We start from the raw sequence: 11,094 nt of genomic DNA on the forward strand, positions 1-11,094 counted from the left end.
CAAGCTAAACAGTCCCAGTCTTTTTAATCCCCCCTCGTTTGGAAGCTGTTCCATATGCCTGATCATTTTTGTTACCCTTCTCTATACCTTTTCCAATTCTAAGATAGCCTTTGGGGCATGGGGAGTTTAGAAGTGCATGCAGTTGTCAAGGTAAGGGTGTACCATGGATTTATATAGTGGCATAATATTATCTGTGTTATTATCTATCTTTTTCCTAGTGGTTCTGTTATCTTTTCTGACAGCCGCTATGCATTGAACAGGTGCTTTGAGAGAACTATCCCTGGTGACTGCGAGATCTCTCCCTTGAGTCGTAACAGCTAATTTAGAATCCACCATTTTATATGTAGAGTAGGGATTATGTTTTCCAATGGGCATTACTTTGCACCTACAACATTGAATTTAATATGTCATTATGTTGCCCAGTAGCTCCATTTTGTGGCATCTATTTGTAACTCTTCACATTTAACTATTTTGAGTAATTTAGTATCAGCTGCAAACTTTGCCACTTCACTATTTACCTCCTATTCATTTATAAATACGTTAAACAGGACCAGTCCCAGTACCGATCCTATATTCCAGGTATAATTCCACCTGTCCCAAGATGTATGACTTTTCCCTGGTGTATCGTTTCTTCTGGCACATCTTTGCAGTTTGTTGGTCCAATTTCTTCAGGTTATTTTATACTCAGGAATTTGATCATGGTGGAGATGTCACTGGCATCTAGATTTTCATTACGAAAACTAGTGGAGGCACAGTGATCACCTTTAAAACCTTGCTGATTTTGCTGTATATAAATAGAGATAGTTCCCTCAGCGCAATATTTGCAGCTATACTTGTAGGAAATACTTGAAATACTGCAAATACAGAAGTTATATGAACTTAGGCATGATCTAAAGCCTAAATATAATTTAGCTAAAGCATTATCTCAAACAGCAGGCTAGGGCATAAGAGGGCCTATGTACATACTTCAGTAGTGTAAAAATAATGTATGCATATCTGGCTAGTATTTTCCCTAGTGATAACATCAATACATCCTATCTACCTTAATGTTCCTTTCCAAGTATCTTAATATAACTGCACAAAAAACCTGATGATTTAGCTGTATATTTTAAAAGTTCTATTACATGACATTGCTTAGTAGAAAAAGTGAATATTAAAAGAGAAATATAGTATATTCTGTTCTTGATTACACTGGAGTAATATTATTGAGTTCAGATTGCTGCAGTGAAGTTACTCTGAGTTTACACCAATGTAATAGATAACCTGAATTTGGCCCATTAGCTGAGTTTTAAGATTGCCTAATATTTATTTTTAGTAATATAACAGATATGTCATGAACTGGCTTAATTGATATTAGGATATAAGTTCACATATAAATGTCCATTTTCTTTCAAACAGGTACAGAGAGAGCATGAAACCAAATAAAAAACCCATGGATGCGTGCAATTCTCTGATACCTGGATACACAGGTAAATAATATGTTTGGGCCACATCCTGACCTCCTTTCTCAGCTTTATACCCAACTTAACTGGCCAGTGGAGGATTCACCTGCATCATGGAAAATCCTGCGTTCACAAAGAACTGCAATAGCCGCTACTGTATCACCATCCTCTGCTCTATTTTACCATGCCAAACCCTGACAGCCCTGCAGTTGGGGGAATGTAAGCATGCCTTAAAATAGTCCCCTCCCTAGATTTTCAGCATGCACAGCTCAGCTGATCTGGAGAGTTTGGGCCAGAATAGGAGCTTTGCATTTGAATTTACTTTCTTGGATTAGTTCACATAAGAGCTGGACCTGATCCACAATGTTTGGATCCAGAACTAAACCACCCCAATGTTCAGAGATAGTTCAGAACCAGGATTTTGGCTCATCAGTTGCAAAGTTCAGACTGACAAAATTCAGAGACAGTTGGAAGTGAGCTTTTCGTTCAGACCCATCCGATTTAAATCAGATTCTTATCTCTATTTCTTTAGCATTTAACATAGTCATAATAGATTCAGGTTCAATATAAAGGAATATGTAGTTGTGCTATACGCATCTATTCTTTATAATGAAAATGATTACACAGCAAAAGTCTGCTTTGAGGGTTGGTCCCACATAAAAGACCTACATCTATTTCTTATAATTCAGGAGTTCATTTTAATACAATCACAATTTCCAACCAAAATGAATGATCTGAAACTGCATTTTTCAAAGCATCAAAAAAAAGACTTTTCAAACTACCCTTCAGACTGACATTTTGGTACAGTAAAGAGAATTGCTGTTAGCAAAATTGATCTGTCACAAGGGGATTGTACTTTCATAGCCCTTGTCAAAATATGGCTTGTTTCTAAGGTTATAGGAGATCACTGGGGTTGTAATCATCTATATAATTGCAGTGTGCATGTGTAATTTGAAGAACTAAGCATGGCAGATAATGTTCTATGTTTGATAATTTCACTCTCTCTGTAAATGCTTGCAATATGTTCATTAGATCCTGTGAACTTTTAAAATGTATTCTGCTTACTCTTTTAGGCTATGTCCCCCAAAGATTCTATAGAATTGGCACTACTTATGGAGATGATTCAGTGGCATGTATGAACTCATTCCACAATGCTACTCAAAGAAGCAGAGATGCACAGAATGAGCTGAGATACATAGCAGCCTCTACACCCAAACTTCCATCTATTTGCTCTAATGAAGATGTTTTACAAGCACTTTATGACTATAATTATAAACACCATCCTTATGTGCTAGGTACTGTATTTAAGTTGTAATGAACTTGATTTCAGCCAAACATTCAATTAACATTACTAGTACAATGTGAATTATAATTACAGTCTTCAGGGACATAGTAATAACCAAATTTTACCTTCAGTTGCTAGCACATTGCTCTGATTTCTGTGCGAGTTACACACGTGCATTCAGGGACAGGATTTGGCCCCTATGGCTTTTATTTCTATTCTAAATCTCGAGGTTTTCTCAAATAGGTGTGTTTATTTTTAAGGACACAGTCTCATCTTGATGTGAAACATTTTACATGGATCTTGAATCAATTGTAATTGTTATCCAGAAATCCTTCCAGAAATCGGTTTCGAATAGACTCATGCAATAGCATGCTCTCAAATTATACTATTATCTAAAAATCTGAAGCCAATGTTTTCAAACCTGGCTGCCTAACCCTAGAGTAAAACCAGCCTGCTGTTCTGAGAGGCTGAGCACTTGCTGCCCTGACTGACCGCAGTAGGAACTACAAATGGCCACCATCCCTGAAAATCCCTCATCTTATCTGGGTATCTAATTTTAGGCACTCACATTTGAAAAATTTGTCCTGCCTTTCTGGGGCTTGGTTCTGCCAGCTTTACTCATGCTGATGGCTACCTTACTCTGCAAGTACTCTCATTCTTGCAGTGCTACTGTTTGCAGAGTAAAGTGCTACTGAGTGTGAGTCAGGCTGGCAGCATCTGGCCTTTAGTGTTTTCTTTATTAAAAAGAAAGAGCGAGAGAGAACTCTTAAAGTAGTCTTGAGGAAAGGCAAAACATTTTCATTTGATCTTGGGACTCATGTGGATCTCAGGATGTCTCATGTATCCTGGTTTTCCCTTCAGCAATAGCTTCTTTCCAAATCTTTCCTTGGGCTCCTCACTCTGGGTAAGTGAGCCCCTGTTGTGGTTCTCCATGATTCATAGACTGTGAGTATCTATGAACGCCAAACACCAAGGCCCAAACATGACTCCAAGTGTTTTGACCCAAATTGAGGTCAACTCCAGTTGCCTATCATGGATTCCTAACTAACACTTGCTGCAAGTGCATTTCTCATCTGATCAGAAGGTTCCAGAACCAGGACCACCCTGTAAAAGATGTTCAGAACTTCGTCCTGCAGTTACCTTAGAAACCCCAATGTCATCAGATAGAATGTTTCCAAGTGACAGTTCTTAAGTATTGTGATGAGGCAAGGCCAGATGGCTACAGTAAAGTACTGAGAAACAAGTATGTTAGCCCCAGGCTAAACAAATCCCTAGGACCATGGTAACCAAATGGCAGTTGCTCCAGGTTAATTAAGGCACCTGGAGCCAATTAAGACCTTTCTAGAAGGAATACGAATGGATGAATGGCATAAAAGTTGTTGGGCATAACATTACAGTACTCACCTGCTTGGAGTATTCTTAAACTATATTATAAAATGTCAGTCATTGTGGTCTTGTTCACCTCTCTGTGCAAGATGAATTCAAATTTCACTGACCTTTGGAGCAGTTCACAACTTGTTAGAATTGTACCTGAGTACTCCTGTGTCTTCAAAAGTGTCAAATAAAATACAATAAAGCTCTGGGTTTTGTGTGGTAATGTTTTATTACTGTTTGTCTTTGATTTTAATTTAAAAATTGTTATAAAAAGTATTGCAACTGTTTTTAGAAAGTAGCAGATTTTAGCAGATATATAAATATACTTCTGCATTTGCTTATTTTTTAATGTGCGCAACAGAGCAAAGATGGCACAGTTTACATATGTCATAGAGGGTGGGCTGTAGAGGGTGGGCCTGGGTTCCCCCCAAACCTCCCAATTCCTGATCAGACACAGGAGGAGTTGACCCAGACTGTGGGGAAGATCACTGAGGTGAGCAAATCTGCCAAGAAGCGCAGGACCCACCAAGGTAGAGGAGGGACTTTGTCACAGTATGTAACTAGTGCCTTTCTTCCTACTTCACTTAATGCACCACTGAATAGCAGCCAGCTCTGTCCGAACGTGGCAATGCCCAACAAGACAACATTGGAGCTTAGAATAGAAAGTTCAACTGTGTCCTGTTGAAACTGCAAGGCATCTTTCAGCAGATAGAATGTAATTTCCTGTGTTAGAATTTTGACAGGCCATGGGTACTAACATATATTTATATGCGTGAGCCTATTCCCTACTTAGGCACTGATGCAAAACCCATTATGTTCAATAGAAAGACTCTTACTTGCTTCAGTGGGCTTTAGATCAGGCCTTTAATGACCATTGGCCAAATTCTAAAGTCCTTTCATAGCCTGAGGAAGGACTGATTCAAAAGTGAGGAAGGACTTCAGGATTTGGCCCCATAAAAGAGAAAAAGTTATCTAGGCACCACTAAGGGGCATGTCAAAAGTGGTGAGACCCACTCTTGGTGATATAAAGTGACTAATGAACATTCTATGAAGCATGTCAATTAACAGAGAACATTTGTTATAAGGCAGGAACCTTTTTATCCTCTATGGTAAATATAAGCAGATATTTTCTTGGGCAGTTAAGTGTAATTTTGAGGTGGTATTTATTTGGTCATTTTGCAGGTACTGTAATAACTAAGAGAAGTTTGCTAGAGCCACCTATTCCTGGTTGGACTGGGTTTGTGCCTAGAGCAAGGGTCACTGAACTGGGATACGGTGTTCGTTACCATGAAATGACAAAAAATTGCTATCAGGATTTTAAGACCTTAAGAGATTGGGTCTGTGATGATCCCACCAGTAATTTCCAGAGGTAATTTTATACTAAAATATATCAATTGAAAAGTACATTATAAGATGGTGGTGGTGATGATGATGATGATGTTTGATTGTATGGTAGAGTGGAGCAGTAAATAAATATAACCTCACCAACCACTAAAGCAATTTAAGGGAGTAGGACAGATAACAGGTTTACATTAACTTTAGGGGCTCTCCTGGAGCATGCCAGGAATCTGTGTAGTACAGCATTTGTAATATAAAGCATACTTTTTTTTGGAAAGATTGCAGTATGCTATGTATTTTTCATAATTGTATTTTAAAAGCTTCCTTATCTACAGGAGGTAGTGAACATAGACACCACACAAGAACTACTGTACACAGAAGCACATTGTTATATTTTGGTTATACTGATATTCAGGCCTTTTCTGTTCACCAGCTGAACCACAAACATTCTAAAAAATTGTATGAAGCCCTAATGATAATCCTTTTTTCAAATATTTCCAGTACATCCTGCTGCATGGTGGATCTAATGCCTTGCCTACAATAATCTCAGGTACTGGTGTAGTTCAACTCATACAAATATCTAGTGGATTTTCACTAGAGCATCATTATTTGCCCCAGTGAGGCATATACCAGTAGCTGAAAGGCCAGTGTAAAAAAGATCTGCAGCTCCTAGGTAGGACTGAAAATTCAGTGTTGATAGAAGGAAAAGCTCTTGGGAACCTCACTTTTAATCCAGAAAAGCACAGCAAGCATCTGCTTATTTCAGTACTATATTTAATTTAATAGAAAAAGCTCTGAATCTTTTTCTTCTTATCTGACATTTGCATTGCCAACAATTTCAGTTTGCTTCAGAATTTAGTGTTGACATAGCCTTAGCAGCTGTCAGCAAGAGGCAATTATGAGTTGGGAGTGGGAATACAAGTGAGTCTGGGCTTTTGTCCTTGGGAGGACAGGAGAGTTGATCTGTACCACTATAAGCAGAATGGGCCAGGCCTCTTACTAACTAGGAAAGGATTTGGCAGTGGAGCAGGGGGAAGAGCGTGGCTGTGAAGACTTGGGAGTTTGAATTGCCACAGAGGGGTGGTCAAGGCATCAGAAACAGGACTTTCCTTCCCAAACTTGGTGAGAGGGAGTATTTCCCTTCTTCCCTCCTTCCACTGAGTGACAGATGCTGCACCTCTGCGGGCAACTTCCTTCTGCCTCCTACTGATTAAGAGAATACACTGGCCTCAGCACATCCATTTTCCTCCCAGTACAGTGCACAAGCCTAATTACGAGTTGGTGTTTCCTAATACACACACGCGCACACACACAGCACCCTACAGGTGTCATCACTGAGTGTGTGCTAGCACTTGCTGAGGCTGTTATTGAGGTTTTGCACTATACAGTGAGGAAGTCTAATATGTGGTGTGCTGAGTGCTTACTCATCTGTTGGAAAGCGTAAGGGACCTGTGTTCACAGCTCCCCCCTACACAGCCTCACCCGTGCACCCCATTTTCCTCACAGGTATACCTATGCGCCCAGTGAAGTTGATGGACTTGCATGAGTTTAGCAGAGAGCAGAACTGGGTCCAATGGATGAAATCCTGGCCCCACTGAAGTCTAAAGGATTTTTACCATTGACTTCAGTGGGGTCAGGATTTCAGCCAATTATTTTAAGGTTCTTGTATTTGAGTGTATGGATTCAGTGGCAATTGTATAACAATCTCTCTCTGTTGATGTCAGTTGGATCTCATATTCCATGCACACGCAAAACTCCCTGGAAAGGCAATGGGTGTTTGGGGTGTGCAAGGAACACATGAGTGTTGTGGGCATGTGGGGAATGCTTAGTGAGCAGAGCACATACAGTTGGAAGACAGCTAAGGCCAGGAGAGTTAAAAATTAAGTCTGATAGTTATGTAAAACATGGGGATACGTAAGCAAATTCTGAAATGATGGAAGATAGAGGATGCCTTCTGAACTGCAATTTTGTTTTAATTTAGAGGCAAAATGCATGAAGTTAAACTTAGCAAAGTTCCCAACACATACCAAAGATTCTACAGGCCTGAAGGGATGCTGCCAAAGTACAGTGGTCATATTCCACGTAAGAATTTAGAATTTTTGTCCTTTAAAAACATATGGTTTGCACTTGACACGTTGCTCTCCAGGACGGATTTATTATGTATTTATTTGGAATGTTATTACTGTAGCCAATAAGAGTGCCTGTTCAATGCTCTGGGAGCCCATGACAATCCTTTAAAAGCCCATCTAAATAAACCTATTATGTCAAGATTAAATAACCCCACAGCAACATAAATATACCAAAAATGAGTTAACCACTTCATGAAATCCAACACTGTCCCTAGCCTACCTCACCCATTCATCCATCTCCTTACAAGTACGGTAGAAAAGATAACCCTTGCAGCAACTTCTGAAGACTAGCAAACTTGATTAGTTGTGGAGAAGTGAATTCCAAAGGTCCAGGGCTGTAATGGAGAACAGCCTGCCAGCCACCACCTCCTTTCTCTTGCACCGGTGAAGCATAGGCGAACTCCTCTGACTGCAACTACAGTTGTATTTCATGGGACTCCAGGGATTAAACAGTGGACATTCGTTTCTTGCAGATGAACATCTTGTCATTGGGAAAACCTTTGGAAACCTGTGCAGAAGCTGCTCGGTATGCACACACACGGAGGAGTCCTATGGTGCACATCTCACTAAGAAACGTAATGCCACGTTGAAGCTCATGAAGAACTTGAAATGTAACATAAAAAGTTGAAACGTGCGATGATTTGGACTTTGGCAATTGATTAAAAACTACTGAAATACTATCTGAAATGTGCATGTCATTAGGCTGGATCTCAACACTTAATGCTATGTTATCTGAGACGTACAGTGTTTTGGATAAATTACATATGTGAGGTAAATGTGAAAGTATAGTTATAAACCACAGTGTGATTCAGTAGTTATGAACTCATGTAGATCTGTATTGCTAAAGCATTTCCATAATACTCTCTAGCATAATTGCTGGCAGTGCTTCAATATAATTCAATTCTTCGGTTTTACTGAAATAAGGGTACTGAGTTTTTGGGGTGAAGTGAAAAGCACTGGAAAGAAAAATGCCAAAGAGCAAAAGGAATCAGTAAGTTCCAGAGTGATCCACTGGGAAAGGCAGAGTCAGGGCTGGTGCTTCCATTTAGGCGGCCTAGGCAATCGCCTAGGGCGCCAGGATTATTGGTGGGCGGCGTTTTGCCGGAGGGGGCAGCAGGCGGCTCTGGTGGACCTACCGCAGTCGTGCCTGCGGAGGGTCGCCTGGTCCACGGCTCCGGTGGAGCTGCTGCAGTCGTGCCTGCGGACGGTTGGCTGCTCGCGCGGCCCCGGTGGACCTCCCGCAGGCATGACTGCGGCAGCTCCACCAGAGCTGCGGAGCAGCCAACCATCCGCAGCCATGACTGCGGCAGCTCCACCGGAGCTGCAGGACCAGCTCGCGGGGCTGCGAAATTGCCGTATGCCTAGGGCGCTAAAACCCCTAGCACAGGTCTTGGACAGGGTACACTTGGCTACACAAACAGGAATTAAAATTTAGTTTGAAACAGCATATCCCAAACTTTTGGAAGCCGAGTCCCTCTTCAGGAAAATGAAAACAATCACATTCTTTAACCAATCCCACATATCTTCATGTATATACCTTTCACATTCCTCCCCACAGTGGCACATGCTTTGTGCTGCTTTATGGAAACACTACATTTTGGGGAAACAGAACCTTAGAAAAAGGAGGAGGAGGGGAAAAAATATACCAACCGATTGGGTTAGAGCCAATCATTTAAACCTTACTATATTCAGAGTCGATGATGGGTGTGTGTGGGGGGGAATCATATGCTTTCTTGTCATAAAACTCTAAGCATCCCCATTTCTCCCTAACTCCAGGCCTCAAAGGGTCATTATTTTTCTGCTTCAGCTCTAATCAGCATATTCTTTAAAATGGTGTCAATGGTTGGTGGCCTACCTACACTAGTGTTTCCAGTGTTGCCAACTCACGTGTGGAGCGGAACCATTGTTAGCAACAGACACACATTTTTGGTGAGTTTCCCTAGTGTAATCAGTGGGCTGGATCCTCATACCTGTCCCACATGCTTTGCACTGCTCCCCAGAAATCATTTTTGCCCCACTGGTCCTATCCCTGGTCCTGTATGCAAGAGCTCTTACATGGCCAGAGAAGATGATGGTAGTAATATCAGAATTTCAAAAGATCTCCAGAATCCTGACATGCATAAAGGGCCAGGGACCAAGAAGATCTAGACCATGACAATGCATGTGCTGCAAATATCTGTTGGTATGTTTCCTGTTCAGAACCATGTTGGCCAAATGGAGCTATTTAGAAACAAGATCAAAGAAGGGGCAAAAGCAATGCGTAAAATTCCCCAGCTTTATTCTACTCCATTGCCCTTTGCTAGGCTTTAGTATCCCCATTTGGTGAGAGAGGCATCTCTGTATTATAGATAATTAGCTTGCACATTATATATTGAATCCTGACAGTTTGTTCTGTTAAACGTGTCAAAATCTGTGACCCAGTGAGGTTATACGGGGAAGGTTTGGATTTAGATTTGCTAATCAATTCTATAATTTCTTTGAGTGCTTGCTCGTATCGATTCCAATTAGGTGTGCGCACGCTGTGTGCACGTTCATCGGAAGATTTTTACCCTTGCAACACTCAGTGAGTCAGCTGGGTCGCCCCCTGGAGTGGCACCATTATGGCACTGGATATATACCCCTGCCGACCCAATGGCCCTTCAGTTCCTTCTTACCACCCTTGACGGTCGTTGGAACTGCGGAGCACGGCTTTGCTGATCTCCACGTCCCTAGCTACTCGTAGTTCTTTGCTGTTTATTGTGTGTATAGTTTGAGTTCTTGTAGTTATAGTTAGTATTAGTTGTTGTATTTATAGTTTAGTTTAAAGGGGGATTGGGGATTAGCCGCTTTTCCTCCACCCGGTACGGGCCCATGCCCAAAGTACCGGGATTCAAACCATGCTCGGCGTGCCAAAAGCTGATGCCAATAGGGGATCCCCACAACTCCTGCCTCAAGTGCCTAGGGGAATCCCACCTTACTGATAAGTGCCGCATCTGCAAGTCATTTAAACCAAGGATGAAGAAGAAGCTGGACTTTTGATTGAAACAGCTCCTCATGGAGTCGGCACTTAGTCCTGCAGCATCAGTACCGAGCGCCCAACAAACTGCTTCTGTAAGGAGCGCCTCTTCAGCCCCGGACCGCTCTGGTACCGAGAAGGAGCCCTGGGACCGACCCTTACCGGCTCCAACATCTGCTAGGCACCGCTCCCCGTCCCTGAGACCCAGGAAGCAATATAACGCTCCAGCTGCTTCAGCTCCATAGAAGAAGCGCTCTTCGAAGACGGTTCGTCCGGCACCATCATCTGCCACGGCACCGCCAATTGCGGCTCCACTGAGCGCAGCGTCATTGAGTCCGGTGCCTGACAGCTCCCCGGCTCATGCTGTGGTTGAGCTTGCCCTCCCTTCTACACCGGAGACCTTCTCCACGGCAAGGGAGCTCATCATCATGACGGAGTCCACACGGCCTCAACCCCCGGCACCACCGGTGCGGGTCATACAATCCATTGGGAAACCGGCCCTAGTAAGGCCACCTTCCGTTGGTCCAACAG

The 11,094-nt window shown here is 42.1% G+C and overlaps 1 protein-coding gene across 1 annotated transcript; it reads left to right on the top strand.

Moving 5' to 3' along the window:
* The first annotated feature begins 136 nt into the window (after positions 1–136).
* Positions 137–8,196, top strand: SPMIP5 (sperm microtubule inner protein 5). The gene is made up of 6 exons (XM_032762999.2): positions 137–150; positions 1,399–1,469; positions 2,516–2,737; positions 5,284–5,470; positions 7,421–7,521; positions 8,042–8,196. The coding sequence occupies exons 1-6, from the start codon at positions 137–139 to the stop codon at positions 8,194–8,196; spliced, it is 750 nt and encodes a 249-aa protein (XP_032618890.2).
* Positions 8,197–11,094: the final 2,898 nt, after the last annotated feature.

This window comes from Chelonoidis abingdonii, chromosome 15 (genome assembly GCF_003597395.2).
Source record: "Chelonoidis abingdonii isolate Lonesome George chromosome 15, CheloAbing_2.0, whole genome shotgun sequence".
Classification (NCBI taxonomy): domain Eukaryota; kingdom Metazoa; phylum Chordata; order Testudines; family Testudinidae; genus Chelonoidis; species Chelonoidis abingdonii.

What these genes read in the sequence shown, in the direction of transcription:
- SPMIP5 (XM_032762999.2), top strand. An exon ending in CCCACCAGTAATTTCCAGAG is followed by an intron (nt 5,471 to 7,420) that starts GTAATTTTATAC and finishes GTTTTAATTTAG; the next exon opens with AGGCAAAATGCATGAAGTTA. An exon ending in GTACAGTGGTCATATTCCAC is followed by an intron (nt 7,522 to 8,041) that starts GTAAGAATTTAG and finishes CGTTTCTTGCAG; the next exon opens with ATGAACATCTTGTCATTGGG.